The sequence below is a fragment of the Ochlerotatus camptorhynchus genome, unplaced genomic scaffold (assembly GCF_037179485.1).
Source record: "Ochlerotatus camptorhynchus isolate MF236.1 unplaced genomic scaffold, CSIRO-AGI_Acam_v1.1 ptg000196l, whole genome shotgun sequence".
NCBI lineage: Eukaryota > Metazoa > Arthropoda > Insecta > Diptera > Culicidae > Ochlerotatus > Ochlerotatus camptorhynchus.
The window spans coordinates 5701738-5724516 of NW_027040686.1; the positions used below are offsets into that span (position 1 = coordinate 5701738).

General features: G+C 39.1%; 2 protein-coding genes across 4 annotated transcripts in view; one reads left to right on the top strand and one right to left on the bottom strand.

The window, feature by feature from the left end:
• Positions 1-22779, bottom strand: part of LOC135702720 (alpha-protein kinase 1-like) — a 365060-nt gene that overhangs the window by 65415 nt on the left and 276866 nt on the right. The gene's annotated exons all lie outside the window — the stretch shown is intronic.
• LOC135702736 (uncharacterized) lies at positions 1741-19675 on the top strand. The gene is made up of 4 exons (XM_065223790.1): positions 1741-1919; positions 2141-2232; positions 18818-18962; positions 19267-19675. Exons 1-4 carry the CDS (start codon positions 1760-1762, stop codon positions 19467-19469), a joined length of 600 nt encoding a protein of 199 aa, XP_065079862.1. The 5' UTR covers positions 1741-1759; the 3' UTR covers positions 19470-19675.

Consider the following 22779-nt stretch of genomic DNA (forward strand, 5'->3'; position numbering starts at 1 on the left):
TATTAATTGCACAGAATTGTTCAATTATATTTTTCAGCAGTTAAGGATTTGCACTGATGGATAGTGATATTCTTCCAGGAAATAAACACCATCAGTGTTGTCTTCGCATAATTTCCCACACAGGGCTGGGGTTTCAATGTTTACTGTTGGGAGTTGGGATCGTAGCCTTGAAAAAGAATTATTAGAAATTATAGCAAGTTATTCAATAGCAACGTCGAGCTTACTTCAATCCGTGATAAAACAAACTTTTCTCAAATGTTTGCTGTGGAGTTGGGTTGGAGCCGGCGGCATTTTTGGTAGGTTCCGGGCTCGGAGCTACTGTCAATGGTGTTTTATCGGTATAATAGAAATATTACCTTTGATTTGGACATCAGATACCTCGAAAATGCCTCCGACTTCGACTTGACTCCACTGCCGTGGAAAAAATACTTGCTTCTGGATTTTCACTAAAGCTAAAATAACGATTGCGAAAAATGACAGCTTAAAATTTTATAATTCATGGTCAGTAAAATACGTTGAGTATTATGACAAATGTCTAGGAAAAATCTATGATTACTTTGTGTACAGTAATTATAATTACTGACTTTTCGTACAATACAGAAAATTTAGAACTTTCTGGCTTTCTCAGTAATTACAAATTCTGTGCTCAGTATTTTACAATAAACATTATCGAAGTTCAGTTTGTATTTGCTGAATGTCAGTAATTCCGCTAATTTGAACTGAATATTCAGTAAAAGATTTGTTTTACGGTTCAAGCCCAGTTGAAAAAAAATACCGAACACATAAATGCTGGATTAGTGTGCATGTTTCGAAATATGCAGACGACATGAAACTTTCCATGGAGATAAATAAAGACATTCAAACATTCCAACATGAAATTACCATTTTTTACACCTGGTGCTTGTCGTTTTGAAAGTATGCTATTTTTCATGACACAATTACTCTAGGCCAGAAACCAGTTCAAAGATGTTAGCAAGATAGAGATTTAGGTGTTGTTCTCGATTCTAAGTTGTCATTTGCTTATCACTACAATAGCAACTATTGTAAACCCGTCTGCACTTATTGACGACAAATACACTTTAAACAATAAACAAACAAAAAAGAAAAAAAAACAAGTGAATGTTTAGAATCTTCAAACGGATCTTGCAAAAATTTAATAATTATGCCAGTCGAAGTCAATCATATAAAACAGTAAAAATGGTCAAATAATTAAAAACAAAATCACATCAAAATGTTGAATTTACATCACCACCAACCATCCAATCTTTCTCACTATCCTCTGTGCTCAAACTTCTTCTAGATCGTCCACTGCTTGCATGAATCGCTTCTCGTGGCTCTATAAGTATGTTCGTACCATATTTTGCTACATTTTCACTTGCGCCATTCATACATTCATCCGTCCGTAGAATAGGCAGCCACCTGTGCTTATGTATGTGCAAAGCGAAAAAAAGCTTCCAACAAGCAGCAGTTGGAGGACCCGGTCTGGTGGCTCATTCAGTCGCCGTCAGACGATCATACGCGCGCGTCGTTGGAACACCGATTGACTGATCGACTGATCTTCTGCTTCAATTTGAACATCCCCCGTTATTCTCTGCCCCATTACAGCAGTGTGGCAATCAAAACATACGAAAATATCGTTAAGAGCGATCAACAACATCCGAAAAGTTCCCGGTATCCGGTCATTAGGTCGCAATTTGTCGAATTAAGCCGTAATCGTAGAGTCGCAGGTGTCGATCGTAGCAGTTACTTAGCAGCAGTCATGTCGGAAGCGGTCGTCATGAATCGTGTCTTTCGGTACTTTATGAAGTTCCACGGGTACTTCATTGCATTCTGCACCATCTTCTTCACGTCGGTGATCATCGTGACCTCGTTTACCGGGCGCGATCTACACGAGGAACCGTTCGTAATTGAGGAGGAATGTGAGTGTGGAATAGTGATTTTTGATTGATTTCGGTCGGAGTTCCCTTCCACCAACGTGTATTTTTGTGAAAGCTCAAGTGATTGCAGTGAGCATGGTTGTGAATTGTGCTAATTTCACTATTTTCTCTTTCCGATTTTTTTTACATGTGCCCCCCAACTGTGTGGTGTGTCTTTTTTTTTTGCGCTGTCGCAAACCAACGATGACGTGTGTGATCAACAGATGAAGCTGTGCAGCGGTATCCGATTTTGATTCAGGTAGAATCGGCCCTGTGGCTATGTGCCTCTGTGATATTGGCCGTTGGCCTATACAAGGTGAGCTATGAACGACTGCATCATGGGCGAGGGAGTGTTTTGTGAGTGCACTGCTGATTTTGGATGGGATAATTGAGACCGGTTTTCGAACGGACCATTTGATTAGTGACAGAGATGTGTGCCATACTTACAAGAGACGCCGAAGAAAATCAAGACTGGATTGACACGGTTGACTAATCAAGGTCGTAGGACGCTTCGATCGTTCTGGCAAAGGCAGGTGTAAGCCTTGGTTGCTATGCTATTGTGTAAAGGCATAGGCATACTTCATTTTAATAGATCTCACCAACAATGCAAGATTCTCAGATTAGGTCACTTTTAGTGTTAGATGAAAAAAGTTATGAAATTTTGCAAGCTGATTTACGATGTGAACCTCAGCAAACTACAATATTCAAATTGAAAATAAACTCTCTAGGATATTTTCTGCAGCGTGCCGAATCGTATAAACAGGAAATGCTAAAGGCGTGTGTAAACGAAAACAAACAATTGCTGAAAGGCAAAGAGGACCACGTTGTGTCAACTTACATTGATTAGCAAAGCAAAAAATAGCTGGGCAATAAATGTTGGATAGCCCTGCGAAGACTAGTTCAAGCGTCTAGTTCTAGTTCGACGAATTTTATTTTGTAAACAATAACTTTCAACCGATGATTTGTGGCAACTGCTAGCTCACTCACACAAACTAACGGCACCAGCTGGTATAGGAAAGACTGGTCGTGTTAGTTTGCGTGGGTGATTTAGCAGTTAAGACAAATCGTCGATTGGCGTTATTGTTTACAAAATCAGATACGTTGATTTGAAAAATGACGCTTGAGTTGATCAACATTAATTATATGGAATAGGTGTTGACAGCAACTACCGAAAGTAAAAATGGTTCGGGGCTGTCTACATTCCACGTGAACAGTCCCTCCCTATCCATGAGCAATCATCCATACAAATGGTTACCTAAAACTATCCACATGGTATATGAACAGCCTCTTCTACTACTTCATGAGTCTAGTTTTTGGTTCGTTTGTCGGTTTGCTTACGTTTCGAGTTATTTAAAACAGCGACAGATATCGTGTGACCTGCAAAACATTTTTTATTATACGTTCCTGTTTTTGTTATGCATATAAACTAATGTTGACTGTTGACAATAACGAAAACAGCGTGACTTCGGTTGATGTAAATAAGTTTTGTTGTTGATGTTTTGTTTCACTTTATGATGTGGATTCAATAATCTTTTATAACCCAACCCAAGTGACTATTACATTGCTGTAGGATAATACGTCTTCGGCTCCAGGGAGGTTGCTGTTTTATCGCACCTACACTTTAGAGGTAAACGCGCAGCTACGAAGCAAGACCATGCTGGAGGTGGCTGGGTTCGAATCCCGGTCCGGTCTAGGAATTTTTCAGGTTGGAAAATCTCTCGACTTCCCTGGGCATAGAGTATGATTGTACTTGCCACACAATTATACTAATGCAAAAATGGTACCTGGCATCGAAAGCTCTTAATTAATAACTGTGGAAGTGCATCTAGAACACTAAGTTCACAGCACGCAATAAGCTAATATGCGATAAGCAATAAGTTTGAAATTCGAGGAAGAACGAGAAGAACACTTTAGAATTCAGTTTTGAAAAATGCCGTTCCCTTACCCCGCGGTCCCACTTGGCCGGTGTACCTTAATTTGAAATTTCGATGCTAAGTGTAAGTATTCTGGATTGCAAGTTTATGGCAAAAAACGATAACAAACTTTAAATATTTCTAGAAAGTTATGAAAACACTTAACGCAAAACTCCTCGTTGCCAAAGAAAAATATCATTTTGGTTTTTCAAAAACTAATGAAAAATTATATACATAATCCAAGTTTTTATGAAAATTTTAGTATAATATCATTTGGTAAAAATCTGGGAATGAAATACCGCATAATTTTTTGCTAACCCCAATTTTTAAAATGAAGAATTATAGGGTGTCTCAGAAAATATACGCAAAGTTTATTATTGGAATAAATCAACGTTATGTTTATGAGCTCAAATTTGTGTTTCATATATATATGTATGTTCTCTACAGTATTCTCTTTCAATTGGATGAAAATAATCCGCAGGTACTTTAATCGTATGCCAATGAGCGAAGTTTTGACATGCCGCTGCTCATGAGCCTTAGCACAGATTCCTTGGCGATAATTTTGGCCACTTCTTTTTCAAATTCTTCCGTAGATATTGCTTGAAAAAAGTTCAAAAAGTTTCGATTGACCGAGCTTTCGGACAATTCGGAGGATTCATCTTTTTTGGCACGTTCTGCACATTGTTTGCTTTGTATCAAGCTGTCTTTTGAGTAGTACATTGACACCAAATCGGCCCAAAATAGTACTGGGCCATCATTTTGACGGATCATAAGCCTCAGACGCCGATTCAAATACTCCCGTACGTAAATTTCATTGCTCATCGTCTCCTTCGTCACAAATAGCTTTGACAATTTGACACTCTCATCACTTCTTACTTGTCGGTACAAATTGACTTATTGGCATCGTCAACTTCCTGACCATCATGGACTGTGTAGTATTCGTCTCCCGGAAGCGTCTTGTAGTCGAATTTGACGTATGTTTCATCGTCCATGATAACACATGCCAATTTTCCACACAGTAGGCTATCAAATAGTTTCCGAGCCCTCGGTTAAACGGATGCGGCTTGTTTCTGACTCCGTTTCGGCTTCTTTTGCTTCTTTAACGTTTTCAACCCGTTTCTTGCCTTGGTACGTTGGACGTAACTTTTCGATGTTCTCAGTTTTTTCGCCAAATATCGAACAGTGGCACTTTTCGGTCCACCGGTCCCTGTTTACGGTCAAATTTCGATGTGTTCGAAGGTAACTTCTTCACCGAATTTCCGGATGGTGGTTTGGACTGCTCCGATACTTACTTCCACAATTTTCGCCAACTTCCTTACTGATTGGGAGTAGTGCACCATTTGTGCACGATCTGTTTGTGCTTTTCCGGGGAAATGCCTCGCATTTCGATAGTTTTGTTTAAAAAAGGACTTTGCGCACACAAACTTGTTGAGCAATAAGTAAACAACAACACAAATCGATGAACAGCCGATAAACTTCATCTGAGTAGAAATGGCAACGAGTTGAAAGTGTGCTTATACTTTCTGGGATACCCTCTAGACAATTCAAAATTGCACGCTAATTTTCTTGTAAATCCCAGGAAATACTGCGATTTTTTTTTTGGTTTTTTTTATATCTTTTCCGACATTTTTAGAAAAATCAAAACGCCCCAAGAATGCTATTTTATTTTTTTATCTTCGTAGTAATAATGTACGTTTAACTTGGAATTTCCCCTGTCCCAATCCAAATACTCGAACTCGGGTGTTCTGATAGCTTCTGTCAATACAAGCTCGCTGACAGGACTTATTCCAATAGCAGAGTTTGAGAATAGGCGGCATGCAGACAGGACATGAGTCACTTGGTATTCGCGAAGTGCAAAGATAACTTGAAGCGTAAAGATATGATTGTTGCTTTTTTTTTTTGGATCTTAAACGCGCTTTTGAAATAATTTCTAGGCCCTTATTGTTACGATCAATCAAGCGCTTTGGAGTTACGAGTACTACATAGAAATGGTTTGAAAGCTATTTGTGTGACAGGACTAAGCGGACTGTTTTTCATAACTAAGTTTCCAATCTCGTGGGGAGTGCCCCAGGGAAATGTATTAGGGCCTCTTTTATTTATTATGTATATTAATGACATGCAACGTGTTTTACGATTTTGCGACATTAATCTTTATGCAGATGATACTGTGCTATTCATTGCAGCTAAGGATTTACATGATTAACGGGGATTAACGGCTTTACTTCCGTGATCAGAGATGTTATGCCTCAGAACATCCCGGCGGCGCCGACTGGGATTAAACCCAGGCCTGCTGGGGTGAGAGGCAATCACGCTTACCACTACACCACCGGCGCCGCTATAAGGATTTACATGATGCCGTTCTACTCTTGAATGAAGATTTGCATTATCTAAGCAGATGGTAGAAGTACAAGCAATTGAGGTTGAATATAAGTAAAATTAAATTCATGGTAGTTTCACCGAATCTAGTAAATGGGAACGTCTCCGTTGTAATTGATGATGAGGCTATTGATCGCGTTCGAGAGACTGAATATCTTGGCGTGAATATTGATGGCAAACTTAAGTTCAACTCTCAAATTGACAATGTTATCAAGAAAATTACCTAGAAGTAGGGAATTCTATTTCTATTACCTGTCAAATACAGCTTTACCAATTAATCATCCCTCCGCATTTAGACTTTTGCTCTTCCATTTTTTTAGGCCAATGCAACACATATATCGAGATTACAGCGCAAGCAGAGTAAATAATGCGTTTGATTTTGAGAAGTAATAGATTCACTTCCTCAAATTTGATGCTAAACGCTTTAAAATGGTTGTCGATGTAGCAAAGAGTTGAATATTTGACTATGGTGTTTAGTTTTAAAATAGTTGACGATTTGCTGCCTCGATGTTTGTGTGATCGAATTGTAAGATAAAGTCATAGATATAATACGAGAAACGCGGATGAAATAAGAACACCACATTTCTTGACCTGTGCTTCTCAAAATTCATCATCAATTCAATGCCTAGACGTTCAGCAACACTTACATAATTTAAGAGACGCTGGATTTCACACATTTAAACTGTGTTTTGAGCAGGTATCCAATGAATTTAATTTTATTAATTGACAAATTATGTATCTTGACGAAGTTAGTAACGAATTATTTTGTATCGATAGCTGTAATAAAGACTTTTGTGAGCATTCCTGACGTTGCTGAAAATTACGGTACATCGCTGTGAATCAAAGGAAAAGTTTATATCTGTAACTGTAACCGGTTCGTTTTTGTTTGCTAATCTGGTTAAATGTTCTACTTTCTTTCCCTTGATTTGTTTTCCGTCGATCTTGTTTTTTCCGTGCTGAGCACCAATGCTACCGACGCCATGGAGGCAGCTCCCGCGCCTGGACTCTACCTATTGACCCATCAAACTCATGAACCGGGGACCAACGGCTTTACTTCCCTTCCGAAGGAAGGCGTGATCAGAGATGTTATGCCTCAGAACATCCCGGCGGCGCCGACTGTGATTGAACCCAGACCTGCTGGGGTGAGGGGTAATCATGCTTACCACTAAACCACCAGCGCCGCTGAATGTAAGCGGTGGGACCATCATCAGCATGTCCCGGGCCCAATAATTTGTATTGCTTTGCTGGGCCTACTGTATGACATGATCGGAGATGAACCAGCCTGCGGCTGAAAATCTCCTAAATAGAGATAATAATAATAATACTGTATGACATGTTGTCTCTGCGATATTGACATCCTGCCATTGGGCTGGTTAATATCCAAAACCTCAGAAAGTGGTGCGTTCTACATAGTCCAAAAATTCAGTTGAACTGAACTGATGATGATGTTGATTGAATGATAAGTTCTACTTTATTTGCATGTTCAAAACTTGATGATTATTAGTTTGGTTTTATAATTTTTAAATAAAGTAAAATAAATTACCGTAACGTTAATTAATAATCTTACTTAATAAGTAAGTGGATTCAGGGCTATGATCTGTCATTATCAATAAAATATTTCATTCAAGTTTATCACGTCCGCGTCACAACTAGACAACGAACAGCGATAATGTAAATAACAATCCCTTTCATCTATTATAACTGTAATCTAACGAGGCCATACGCGTTGTTGGCTGCCGAAGTAAAGTATCACTGAAGGCTGCAGATTGAGAATGAAAAGCGCCAATTTAGTTGGTTCTTTGTGCAATTCTGCTGCTCTTAATCAATCATGGATTAGCAAACTACGTAACGTTTGCAATAGAAAAGTATACATTTTTTCGAAACGAGCAAGAAAAAAAAATGTACGTAAAATAGCGCCAAACAATTTCTTCCGCTTGTAAAAAGAGCTTACTGATTTACAAGAAAAAATAAGTCCAGTCATAGCTCAAGATAGATAGCTGGGACCTTAACCATAGTGCTCGAACAAAAAGGTAGTTAGGATCGTTTTTAGTATCTCCTTTGCCTTTTCGATCAATCTTGCCTCATTTTTTTTTTGTCAATATGCAATTGAAGTAAATAGATCTTTGTGTTGGGATTTGAGCAGAAATTTTCAATTGGGCGCAGTTGCCTCCAGAGCGACTACTGGATACCCTAGTGGCCCGAGGTAGACAACCCTTCCGTGAAGTAAGATATATATTGGGATCCCGTGATCTTCTCTACATGCAGGCGATCTACAAATTCCTTTGTTTGTCTGATGTTAGAATTTGATGTGACCATCCCCTCCTTTCCACACATTTTCCAGTCATTGTGTCCCAGTCTTATTATCCACCTGTTTCTGTGCTACTTGCCCAGCCAGCATTTGGTCAACCGTTAGAGAATATAACTGAAGGAAGCTTCAGAAACCTGTTTCCTACCTAGTTCCTTCCAATCGAAATTGTTACCCATCAACCTCGAGCCCGCCACGAGTTATTGGTACCCAATGCTAACAAAGATTTACTGCTGTTTAAAATGCTAATTCAAAAATTACGGATTTTTGACTCCGCAAAGTGTCACACACGACTGAGCCTAGTAAATAAACGAACTAGTTAAAATTACACGATCTATAATGTAATCTTGTTCCATTTATGTGCCTCATATAGATCATAAATTTACACTACTTTTTAGAAGTGTGTAGAAGTGCCATGCGGAAGGTATGCAATGTTTTGACCTCCATATCTCCAAATTACAAAATGACAAACGATCAACGAGCCGAACGATAACGCTTTGTCAGAATTGGAAAGCAATAATGATACAATCTTTTTCCTATTTTTACATGACAAACAGCTCCTGCAACACAGCTCGCGCGGGCTGGTAGAAGGAAACGACCAAATTGTTGGCAAGCAGCTTCACGAAGTAAAGCCGAAGATAATACACGTGTGTCAATGGTAATTTTTTTGTTATGTCTTTTCCCGATTCCGATCAAGCTATGTCCTCAACCATGCATATTGCAACAAAGCAGACAAGCAATATATCACTATCCTTCTACCACTCTGATCGAGCTGTTTTGCAAAGTGAGTTTGTCATGATAGTCGTAGCAAGCGTTTTTTCTGTATCGTTGATTGCTTTATTTGTTTGGATTCTCTGATTTTTACTGAGATTGCAGCATTATTTCTATTTTTCAGCAGAGATCTCAACAAAATTCTCGTTTCTTACCTGAATCTCGGTATGTTTTTCACTGAAACCCAGCAAAATAAAATTCCGTGCTAGTCGACGGTGTCGATCTCGGCAAAACAAATTACTCGGGTAATGCCAAAATCGATGTCATCATAACCGGTTCTGCACCTACATATATTGCTTTCTTCTTCTTCGCATTTCAAGCTTATTGCATATCGCATATTAGCTTATTGCGTGCTTTCAACTTAGTGTTCTAGATGCACTTCCACAGTTATTAATTGAGAGCTTTCGATGCCTGTACCATTTCTGCATTAGTATAATTGTGTGGCAAGTACAATCATACTCGAAGACCAGGGAAGTCGAGAAATTTTCCAACCCGAAAAATTCCTAGACTGGACCGGGAATCGAACCCAGCCACCTCCAGCATGGTCTTGCTTTGTAGGTGTGCCTTTACCGACTGGGCTAAGGGAGGCCCCATATTGCTGTCAATGAGATTTATTCTGTAGAGATGTGCGTCTAGCGAGTAGTCGTTGGGCATTAGTCTTCACATCACGCGAATGACTTACATCCAAAACTTTGAACCACGCTCTCGAAGAAACATTTGAAGTAATGGAACGTAACCACCGCCCAAGAGAATTACTTGTCCAATCGTTTTGCCAACTTTGAAAGGAAATAAGATGAGTGCCTACCTTGTTTCATCGACCAAATAGCCTCAATCGAACTGAGACTATCCGAGAAGATGAAGTAATGGTCTTTGGGCATGTCGGAAATCATCCCCAATACGAAGTTGATTGCTGCTAGCTCAGAAACATAAACGGAACAAGGTTCCTGAAGTTTCCGGAAGGCGATTGAGTATTCATTGAAGACACCGAAGCCAGCGGTTCCATTAATGCGTGATCAATCAGTGAAAAATCTTCCATTGCAATTGACTTGTTGGTTATAGGTCGTGTAATGTTATAAGATCCAGATCGATAGCCATAGTGCAGCAACGCTATCTCAAATCAATGACGTAGTTAACGAGAACAATCGAAGCTTAGACCTCTGTTTCGTTAGCGCTCAGGACACTGCTCCAGTTATCTCCACGGCACCTTCTCCACAAGTAAAGCAAGTTCCTCATCATCCTCCTTTGGTTGTCACTGTCCATGATAGTCACGTTCGGGATTTTGAAGACATTTCCACAAACGTGTCATACGATTTTCGGAGAGCTGATCATAGTAGTATCATCGACGTGCTGTCTAGCATAGACTGGGGAAGCGTCCTGGACCCTGATAACGTTGAAACCGCTGCGCAAACTTTTTCACATGTCATTGACAGACACGTTCCAAAGAGAGTTCACCGAAAAGGGTCACACCTTTTAGCAGACGAGCCAATTGCAAAAGTTGAAATCGACCAAGCGAGCGGCACTAAGGAAATTCACCAAGTATCGTACGCTGTCGCTGAAACATCATTACGTTAGGCTCAATCGTGAGTTCAAGCGAGTTAGCCATCGATGCTATTCGCGATAGCAACGTGGGATTCAGAGTAAACTCAAGTCACACCCGAAGTACTTCTGGAATTACGTTAACGAGCAGCGCAAAGAGTCCGGCCTACTATCGTCAATGATGTTCAACGGAGAAGTTGGTTCCACCTCTCAGGAGATCTGTCGCTTGTTTTCAGACAAGTTTCCCAGTTTCCTCTGATGAGATATTAGCCGACGACCACGTTACCCTAGCAGCTAGTAATGTACCACTCTCCGGACAAGCGTTGAGTGCAATTGACATCGACGTCGAGATGATTTCCACTGCCGCACAACAACTTAAGTCGGCCTTCAACCCAGGACCCGATGGTGTCCCATCAATTTTTTTCTGAAGATGCATATCGCCAGCTTGCCAGCTATATTTCCATCTTGTTGGAAATTTGCACATATTTTTCCTGTTCACAAAAAGGAAAACAAACGGGACGTGGATAATTACCGTGGAATCACATCGTTGAGCTCAGTTTCGAAGTTATTCGAGTTAGTCATCATGGAGCCCCTGCTCTTTCATTGTAAGCAGTATCTAAGTAGTGATCAACACGGCTTCGTTTCCGGTCGTTCTACTACCACTAATCTACTTTGTCTGACATCGTATGTCACGGAAAGAGCATGACAGAACGGGCACAAACAGACGTAATTTACACCGACTTGTCGGCTGCATTCGATAAACTGAACCATGCAATTGCGATTGCTAAGTTAGATAAACTCGGGGTAAATGGCAACCTCCTGCGATGGTTTCGCTCTTATCTCAGTGATCGCCAGCTGATGGTAACCGTTGGTGAATGTCAGTCTGCTACTTACCCAGCCACGCCAGGGATACCTCAAGGAAGTCACCTAGGCCCGTTGATTTTCCTGTTGTACTTTAACGACGTGAATCTGGTCCTCGAAGGCCTTCGTCTATCGTATGCAGATGATCTTAAAATCTATATCCGGATCCGTTCTATCGATGACTGTCACTTCCTCTAATGCCAGCTCGAAGCGTTTGCTAACTGGTGCAACTTGAACCGGATGGAGGTCAACCCCGCGAAGTGTACAGTTATCGCCTTCTCTCGCAAGAAGGAACCGATCATGTTCAATTATGAACTTCAGGAAACAACTATCAGCCGTGTCAACCACGTAAAAGACCTGGGAGTTATTCTGGATTCCCAGTTAACGTATAAGCAACACATCTCGTTCACTGTCGACAAGGCGTCAAGATCTTTGGGATTCATTTTCAGGATTGCAAAGAATTTTTCCGATATATATTGTCTCAAATCGCTATACTGTTCCCTGGTGCGGTCCACCCTGGAATATTGCTCTGCAGTATGGAACCCAAGCTATAATAATGGTGCTGAAAGAGTTGAGTCCGTTCAGCGTCGATTTCTTCGATTTGATCTGAGGAAGCTGCCTTGGGGAAACCCTTTTCGTCTACCCAGTTGTGAAAGTCGATGTCAGCTGATTGATCTGGAGCTTCTACGTACTCGGAGAGACACTTCGCGGGGTTGACGATTGTTCTACAATCCTGGAAAAGATCAACGTGAACGTCCAACCCCGAGCGCTGCTAAATAACGCTATGTTAAGATTGTCTCAGCATCGCACTAATTATAGCATGAACGGTGCTATAGACGGCCACTCAACGTGTGTTCAATCGAGTTTCTTCAGTGTTCGATTTCAACCTGACATGAGAGATGCTACGCCGGCGCTGTTCCCGTATTTTCTCTAACGCAGTAAACCGTTGAATGACCATGTATTTTATTGTATTGTGTATTTTAGTAAGCTGGACTGTGTATTTTAATGTTAATCACTTAAACATCATTGGGGCTACACTCATCCTGTTGATGTAAACAAATAAATAAATAAAGACATTTCATGGAAGATTTCAAATATTGTATGCAACCGTCCATATTTGTATGCAAGTGCCTAGTATGCGTTAAAAAAACACAAGTTTACTAATACTATGCAGCATCTACATAAAACAGCTGCTACATGTTTTTCTGTAATTGACTAGTTTAAAGAAATTAATAAATAATAGGCGATTTACATTACAAAATCGGTCATTTTCAGGATATTTAAATGAAAAACAGTACCCTTGAAATGTTACAAGACTTTCAAGCAAATTGAAAACCAGCAACGGCCCTGAGGGGAAATTCTAACGAGACAACCAATTCGACAAATCCATGATCAACAGAATATTTTTATGTCAAAGGTTGTCCTCATTTTCAGCTAAGTTGAGTTTAGAAGGAATGATTTTTTTATCAGCACTTGACATGAGCACTAAGTCTTGTACTAGCCTTTTGCTAGGCTTATGGCTACACGCTAACTTGAAAGTACCCATTAATGGTTGAAAAAGATCCATATTGAAGAAAAGTGGCTTAACTTATTAAATGAGTTTTTTTTACCTATTAATGAGTATCTGTTAGTCATTAATGAGTAACTGTTACTCATTAATGGATAACAAATACTCATTAATGGGTAAAAAAATACTTAATATTGAGTTAACCCACTATTTTTCAAAATGGGTCTTGTTTTACTCAATTACGGTCACTTTGAAGTTAGCGTGTATATCACCATTACTCGCTTTCTGAAAATATAAGAGGAATAGAAAAAGTAGAAGGACAAAGGGATTATATGCAGTCTATGAGCATAAAAAATATTTTTGATTTGAAATAGGGGAATGTACGTATTCTCGGCAACCTAAGCAGCGACCTTCTTTCTATAGCCTTTTTCTCTAAGGAACGCACACATATGCAGTATTGGTTTGTTTACAATCTTTTGCTGCCAGCTGCTCTAACAATTTCAGTCGAAAGAATTGTCAAAAACTGTCTTGAAACGCTTTTACAAAGCTTCAATCTTCTCTAGTGTGAGCGAGTATTGTCGGCAACCAGTTTTTCTTCGGCAACCGTTCCATTTGAACTGCATGTAAATCTACTGTTCTATTATCGGCAACTCGAAATCAGCTGCAATTTGTAGTGCGTGTGTTGCATTTCAAGAAAACCTTGCTAGTTTGCTTTTTTTCAGTGGTAAAAATATAGTCAAAGTGAAGCTGAAAGCATAAATTGCATGCATTCAGCGAAGTGTTTTCGTAAGAAAATCCAGTGAAAATAGTGTTTCAATTTGTGTTGCCAAAAATAGTCTGTCATGCCGAAGCCGTCATTTCCCTTAATCAATATAAAAATTCAAAACTGAGGTGGTCTTGTCACCACAAGTCGTTCCAAGTCTTGTCACCACAAAAAGCAACAAGGACTAAAATGTGTTCCTTTGATTACTAAAAAATACTGTTCCCCTAGTTTGAAGCAGTCAGGACTAGGGCTAGGATTGGGCGATCCTCAAAGAAAGATCGATCTTGACGGCTCTAGAATCGATCCACTGATTAAATCGGTTCGAAAGAATCGATCTTTGGTAGATCGATCTGTGATTTTTATTTTAATACTCTTGTTTACGTTGGTACCATGAGAAATTATTTTTTTTATAATATTCAATTAAATATTGTCGTGCCGGTAAGAAGCAATGAATACAGGAGGGAGGTAGCACAAACCTTCAAATGTTGCTGTATTCGTAAATATCGGAAACGCAAATAGTGACGTCATTGTAGGGAGCGATCCTGATGTTGACGTTCTGTTCGTTAAATTTAATACGCAGTCTGGGGTGAGGCAGGGTGGCCATACCTACCGATTTATCGGTAGTCCTACCGATTTTCGGGATGCCTACCCGAGCAAATCGGTTAACAAAATGAAAGCAAATCGATATTAAAGTTTGCAGTTTCTATCATAATGAAAACTCATTTTGATTTCAATTGTCGCGACATAAATCTGATATCATATTGTGATTTCATTATGCAATCAAAACTTTTTAAATGAAAGCAACTTAGTTCTGCTCTTAACGTCTTGTTTAAAATTTAATTTAAGTTCATCTGTTGTTGAACTAATGATTCTTGTTTATTTGTTTCGTTTAACACATTTTAGGTCATTCCTGACTTGCCCGGGGAGAGATTTGACTTATTCAACTTTTAAGTCTTTCAGCGTGAGAAGCATGGATGCTAACCATTTATGCCAGGCCCGTATTCAGTTAAACATTATGAATGCAAAATGAGTAATCAAATTGATTTCATTGAAAGCAGGATTAGTTTTCCGTTTGCTTCAACAGTGTAAAATTTTACTCTCATTTTTACTGTGTTAACCGTTAAGTCAACCAAAATGAGATCAACTAGAGTATTCAAAATAAGTTACATCATAACAGCAAATTTTGATTTCAATTTGATCTTCAGCTTTGCTCGGGTGCCGATTCACAGGCGAAAGGTTCAAAACTACCGATTTTTCACTTTTCCTACCGAGAATCACAGATTTTAAGCAATGCCAAATGTTCAATACCTATGTTTTGTTTTCCTTGTAGTCAATCAATTTGATCGAACGCGATGCGTTTTGCCACTTCAATCCAAATGGATGAGTTTGTTTACGTTTAATCGACTTTCTCTGTCTGTCTCCTAGCGGGAATGCTATTTTCTGTTTCTCCTTTTTTGGTTTTGAAAAGATTCCCTTGGCAACAGAGGACTTCTGCATCAACTTCAAATGACTTCTAGCGAGTAAAAAATAGCAGCTGTAGTAAATTATTAGAACAGTGATTTTGTCAAATTATCTTTAAAAAAATAGTATAAATTCTCATTACTGATCATTATCAAACGTATCCCATGAAAATTTAATGCTAATTTAATTTCTTCGTGGACCTTTCATAGCATCGTTATGTTTGTTTACTTTGCACGATAGGTAGCCGGTTTGACAGTTCAATAGTTAGACTTGGCGTGACTCATTATACACTACATTAGACTATTCAATGAGTGAGGATAAAGGACTGATGGCTCGGTTTAAAAGTTCAAAATTGCGGGTGATTTGTTATCATCCTTCCCCCGCTCACAAAGCTTTTAAGTATCGGGGGAAACCTTCTTAAGACGGCCTACCGATAGCTACCGATAAAAGGTTTGAGAAGCTACCGATAATGAAAAAAAATAATCTGGCCACTCTGGGTGAGAGTAAATTCTTTTTTCGATCTAAATACACTTAAAAATTTGAAACCAATTTTTTTTTGAAGATCGAAAAGATCGAAAGAAGAGATCGATTTTTTTCGATTTTTTCGTGGACAAAGAATCGATCCGAAAAATCGGAAATCGGGATGAAAAAGATCGATCTTCCAAAGATCCAAGATCGCCCAATCCTAACTAGGGCTGGTGTTAGATCTTATACCAGTAACACACCCCGAAAAAGTGATCTACCAGCGTTACTGGTATTAAAATTACCTACTGAAACATTGAAAAACGTCTGACCACATTGTCAATTCCTACGGTCCATCTAAAACAGCCCGTGACCACTGATGAGTTGCGACGCATAGATTGGAAAACACTAATATAGCAAATTGAATTAATCATTTTATCAAGCTTCTGCATTCATGTTCCATTAGATGTCACTGTTGTTGTTTGCGGTGACATCTATCGGAAACTACACACAATCTGTTTTCCTATAATTGTTCACAGAGGACACTGCAGTGCAAAGCATGTATGGTACCTCTATGTATGCATTTAGATTAATATTCGAAGTCCCTTATATTTTACACATTCTGCACACAAAATAGCTCACCCCTCACAGAATTTCCCGCCGATTTTTATGTATGGGTGGAGAGACTTCAAATGTTAAAGCAAATGCATATATAGAGGTATCAGACATGTTTTGTAGTGTCAGGTACTCTATTTTGTAATCTGTGAAAGGGAAATCATAAATCGAGTGTCAACAAAATACATGGCATGTTGAGAGATTCAGGTCGTGAGAGCAAATTTTCTCTCTCAAATTGGATTTTTTTGGCTCTCTGGGAACTGGTAGTAAAGCAGGTAAAACTGTATGGGGAAAAATCATTTTAATTTAATGGTAGCTTGTTTAACAATAATTTTCGGGAAAAAACTGAACGACAAAGTCCCTGATTAATTTCTTTAGGTTGTCGTTCACTTTTGTTGACCTGAATACCCTAATAAAAAATAACCATAAAGGAACGATAACCCAAATCATTGAACTATTCCACAAATGGTTTGGATGATACCCAGAACACGTCGTTAAGCAAATTAACCATACAATTTTTATTAGGGTATGCACCGAAAGCAGATTATTCCCACTTCTCTCAATTTCTATATGGGGATTTCTATCACTTCCTACCAGCGGAACAGCGCCATCTCTGTGGAAAATGGTCGAACAAAATGATTAATTACTGAGCGAGTAGTCGTAAATGGCATAGCTTGACTTTTACCAAATTTAGGCCATCCTTTCCTGCGTGTTTTTCTATATATAATAGACACATAGCTGGTCACAACTTTTGCAGACCCCTGTTCCCCTTCAAATGCAATGCCATTCATCATGGTCCCTGTTGCTACTGGTAAAGAATGTATGCAGGGAAAATTGGTCTCCGGGAACATCGCTCCAAAAACGCTGCACCAGGTTCCAATATCTTACTTTTCTCGATTTTGCAGAATTCCGAAATTTGCACTTTTAACTTAAAAAGTATCTAAACATAGTAATTTTTACACGTGTAAATATTACAATCCGAGTCAGTATTTTTTTAAGTGGGATTAGTTCTAGTTCGTCTAGAACCATGAATGCTGTAGCAATGTTTCGTATTTCGAGTTTCGATTAGTCTAAACTTTATATGAAACGGATAATCCTATGCTACATATGTCAAGCTTTGAACTCTATAAGGTCTCATATGCTAAGCTAAGCGAACTGTTTTCTTCTCTCTGTCAATCAGTTTAAACACATATGGGACAACCAGGGTGGCCAGACCTACCGATTTATCGATAGTCCTACCGATTGTCGGGATGCCTACCGATTCACAGACGAAAGGTTAAAAACTACCGATTTTTCACTTTTCTTACCGAGAATCACAGATTTTTAGTAATCTTGACAAATGTTCAATAACTTCCAATGTTTTGTTTTCCGTGTAGTCATAATTAGAAATATTGATTTCGGCACGTTTAATACCATTGACAGACATACAAAGCAGTACCGTTGTACCATAGAGGTAACTCTAAGACTAGTAGGTCCCAAAGAAACGTGCTCAACTTTTTTGCTCAGCTCTGGTACTATCTTCGGTCCCAAGCTAATCAATTCACCCCTCGAAACATAGGAAAATCCACGAACCCCTCATTTTATCTGTCAAACTTTCATAACGAATCAAAACAAACATAGTGTAGTACTGAAATTTCGACTAGAATGGGTTACGTTAATCGATTTGCTTGGGACCAATAGGTTTCAAGTTTCGGGAAAGCCTTCTTGAGACGGCCTACCGATAACTACCGATACAAGTTTTGAGAAGCTACCGATAATGAAAAAAATAATCTGGCCACCCTGAGACAACTGGGAAAAAAAATCGGATTTCGTTGTGTACACGTTTATTCGTTTATACTAGATAGCAGCTTTCAATTTTTCATATTCTGCTGACTCATCGTCAATAACGAATTGTTTATGTTTTTTTTAAGTTGACGACGTCGAATTTCTGAAAGTTGCATTAAAAAGATGCCGGATGTCGTATTAGTACAGGTTCTCATACTGTATTTTGAATAATCCTGACCCACTTATCTTTTGCAGTAGCATCTTTCGTGTGAAACCAAAATATTTATTAATATAATTAGAAATAATAAATAAGCTCCTGGTATGAATGGAACGAATTCAATCCAAATATCTACATACATTACGTGACTGTAGGGTAGCAATTTTCCCAGTAACTAGCACGCTCATGAGAGTCGAATTAGAATATAATTAGCATCACAATGCGATCAAGTCAAGTCCATTCAGTCTACCCACCCAGATGAGCTCACGCTGGAATGTGACGACCCAGTCTGCGACCCCATTTCCCCCCTCATGAACCCAAAATTTATAAACATTTTTCTCATCTTCCAGGAAAACAAATCATTCCTCACCCCCTTCCTGGCGCTGTTCATCATCGATGGGGCCGTGGTGGTGGTACAGGAGATACTGAACCTCTGCACCGGAAGGCAGTCCGAGCTAGCATCGATCAAAACGCGGCAGTTGGTCGTCATGATTTGTGAGTATTCTTGTTCTTCGTTGCGTGGTTTTTACGCTTGACCAAATCCGGTGGTGAAACTTTTCCTCTGTCCTCTGTGATGTGACCTTTGCCGTTCGAAAGAAGGGGACAAAACTTCCTCCCTGATGAGTTAATTGCTTGCACACCAACTAACCAACCAACCAACCGGTGAAACGGTCTATTGAGTGGAAGTTTCTGCACATTGGAAGGTCAAGCTTGGCTCTGAATCGTACTAACTCATCTTCTTTTCGTCGTCGTATTGTTTTTTTTTATACCATGACAACAACAACAACAACAACAACAGTGCTCAACGTGTACGTGCTGGTCAGCCTGGTGGTACTGTATCGGATGTTTGCAAAAGGACCACTTCCCACCAGTCAGAATAACTTTGTCCGGTTTGACAACGAGCGGGACATCGAAAGTCAAGTGCCGGCCGCTGGCGGTCAGCAACAACTACAACAGCAGCAGCAGCAGCAACCACAGCAACCATCGCAAAACCGAAGCTAGTGACTTTATTTAGTTAATTCATGATTGATTAAGGTGATTTTAGTGACTAACGAGAAAACGAGAAGGTGAACTATATTTTAGGATGCGCGGATAGTGCGAACTCGTCGCGTTATTGACTTTTTTTCTTCTCTGTTTACTATATGTTTATACATAGTGAGAAAGTGGCATGTGAATTGTACATATACCTAGATGAGCGATAATTAAAAAGAAGCTAAATTGAAATTTACTTGGTGATTCGGGGGGTTTTTTTTTCATTTCTCTGGCAGCATTGACGTTCGCCGTTGGCATTGGATCAATCCGTCACGACATGATTGGTAATTGCTTTTTTTTCGGTTATGTGGAAACCATTCCATTTCGGTTAGATTTTAGCTTTTCGTACGTGGACTGTGCGGATCAGGTAAGATCAATGAACTGCGTTGTTATGTAATAAAGATGAATATTTTGCCAAAAATGGCACATAGAAGAAAATTGCATCTTTGTTGCACGTTCTTTGGACGCTGTATGAACTCATTTAATTGACTTCCTAATTGAATGATTTGAATCAATTGCTCAGGGTTGCGGCCATTTGTTTGCTATAAAAAATGTTTTTCGTAATTATGAAATCTCCTGATGTTATGATGATATTTGGCACTTGCAATTTACAAGAAGAGTTTGTGAATTATGTGTTTGACTCATGAAACCTGTCAATTTCGCTGTCAGATCGTCACCGATTTGAAATCCAACTACGGATATAACAAATATCCCTTGCTTTTTAGTATCAAACGAGAACAACTACAATAATTTTGGCAGCAAATCGTTCACTGTTCAATGTATTCGTATACTGTTGTTGTCTTTTATGTATTTTGTTTTGAATATTTTTTTTTGTTTATATCGTGAAAAGCTGCAATTAATTTACTGTACTGTCGTTTTATTGTTTGTTGTGTTCTTTAAGGACAAATTTGTAATAAGTTTTAAATACTATTCAATCTATCACTGAGCAGGCAGCCCACCTCTCGAAGTCAATAATTTAAACTTGTGGTGGGCAAAGTAATGTTTAATTAACACTCCGAATAAGATGCCTCCGAAAAATGTGTAACGGCAAGTTTGCAATAGCATAGCTTAGCAATTTCTTGATGAATTTCAAAAATTGAGATTTCTCTAGAATTCCTACAGGCTGTAGATTATTTTGATTCTAAAACATTGAAAATAGAGTCGTCTACTTTGTAAAAATGCGAAAAGAGTCGTTACACTTTTTTTTTTAAAGTGTGTTTATGGGTCTTTCAAATGGCTTAAGATCTATAATCTACATTAATGGGCACAAACAGTGTTGGGAAAACATCGAAAAATCAAATCTCACCAACGCCCAAGATCACGCTTGCATTTTGTAGACAAAATTCTACAAGCAAACTACTGCGGTTTATTTTGCAAGCTGTGATATCGCAGCTCGGAATATCAAGCTAACAAAACTCACCAACTGCAAATCTCACCAAACTGTGGTGAGATTGAGTTTACTGATTTTTGCTTTACACCCGAATGCAACCGAAACTTCCATAAAGACTTGCAGCAGTCCCTTCGCGTCTGCCATCGATGAAGATTAAAAAGAGATAGCAAACTATATATGCTCTCTCTTTCTAAAAAAACGATGTGCAGTGGAATCATTTTTGTATCGAGTCAACTCTCAGCTTGATTTTTGTACGCTGTGAATAGTCTCGCAATATCAAAGGAGCTTTTAAAATCAATATCAAGCATGATATTTTGTTCCAATGAGAGCGGAAAAATATCAATTGATTTCTGATTTTGCCAACACTGGGTACAAATGTACATAATTAGTTAGAATACCTTCATGGTTCCTACACACTAATCGAGTCAGTACGGTTTTACCGAGTTTTTGAATTACGGAACTGTTCGGTAAAAGTTTAAAAATCTGTGGAAAATTTATTAATGAAAAAATCTGTTCTGAACTTGTACATACATAGTTTTGTTAACCCCATTTAATGATAGAAAATAAAATTGGTCGATTTCATTGATTCCTTACGGATAACGGTCATTTGAATTTTTACCGACTTTTTCAGCAATTCAAAAACCCAGTATAAAAATACTGACTCCTGTAAAAAAATCTTAGTGTGTATATATGGATCCTGGAGACACCGGAAAGGTTCTCCGGCAGATTCGGAACATCCGTAAAAGTGGTCAATCCACGAAACTGAACCCAGAGATCCACTTTTTTTTTAAACATTAGGAACTATGATATAAGACAGAATTTGTGGTCGTGACAAACACATGGACCTGGATGGCCATAGGACCGTCCTCCAGATTATACGGAAAATCCGTTAATGTGGTCCAGTGGTTTCTTATATCACAGTGTTCAAAAAAGAACTGCAGAGCTCTAGGATCAGTTTCACGGATTGACAAATTTACGGATGTTCCGGATCTTTTGAAGGACAGTCCCATGGCCATCCGAATCCATGTTTATGTCACGACCCTAATCGCAGTTCCAAGAGTTTTCGAAAAAAACCACTTTCACAGTTTCATGGATGATTCACTTTTACGGATGATCCGAATCTTCTAGAGGACGGTCCAATGATGTCTCAACCCTATATTGTTTCCGACAAAACTACGGTGCTCTAGAATCAGTATCATGGATGGACCACTTTAACGGATCTTCCGGAGGGCGGTCCCATGGTCGTTCGGGTCCATGTTTATGTTAAGACCCCAAATTCATTTCAATATTGCAGTTCCACGTGTTTTCGAAAAAACCGTGGAGCTCTAGGATCAGGTCCATACATTGACCACTTTCACGGATTTTTCGGATCTTCCGCCGGACGGTCCGATGGCCATCTGGGTCGGTGTTTATGTCACGATCCCAAATTCATTATAATATCACAGTTCCTATCGTTTTCAAGAAAACCACGGCAGCTCTAGGATCAGTTTCATTAATTTTCCACTTTCACGGATGTTCCGGATCTTCCGGAGGACGGTCTCATGGCCATGTTTATGTCACGACCCCAAATTTATTCTATCATCCCAGTTCTTTGTGTGTGATTTTTTTTCAAAAACTGCGGGATCTCTAGGATCAGTTTCATGGATTGACCACTTTTACGGATGTTCCGGATCTTCCGGAGGACGGTCCCATGGACATCTAGGTTAATTTTTATGTCACAACCCTTAATTAAGAGCAAATTTTCATTACGTCGAATGTAACAAAGGTAAACAAAGTCGAGCTATCAGTGTCAATCGATGCTCCTGCTATTACACTATATACTGTCCGAATATATGATCACATCTCATTTTTAAATTTATTTACCAGTCGAATTGCTTTTTGACGTAATCA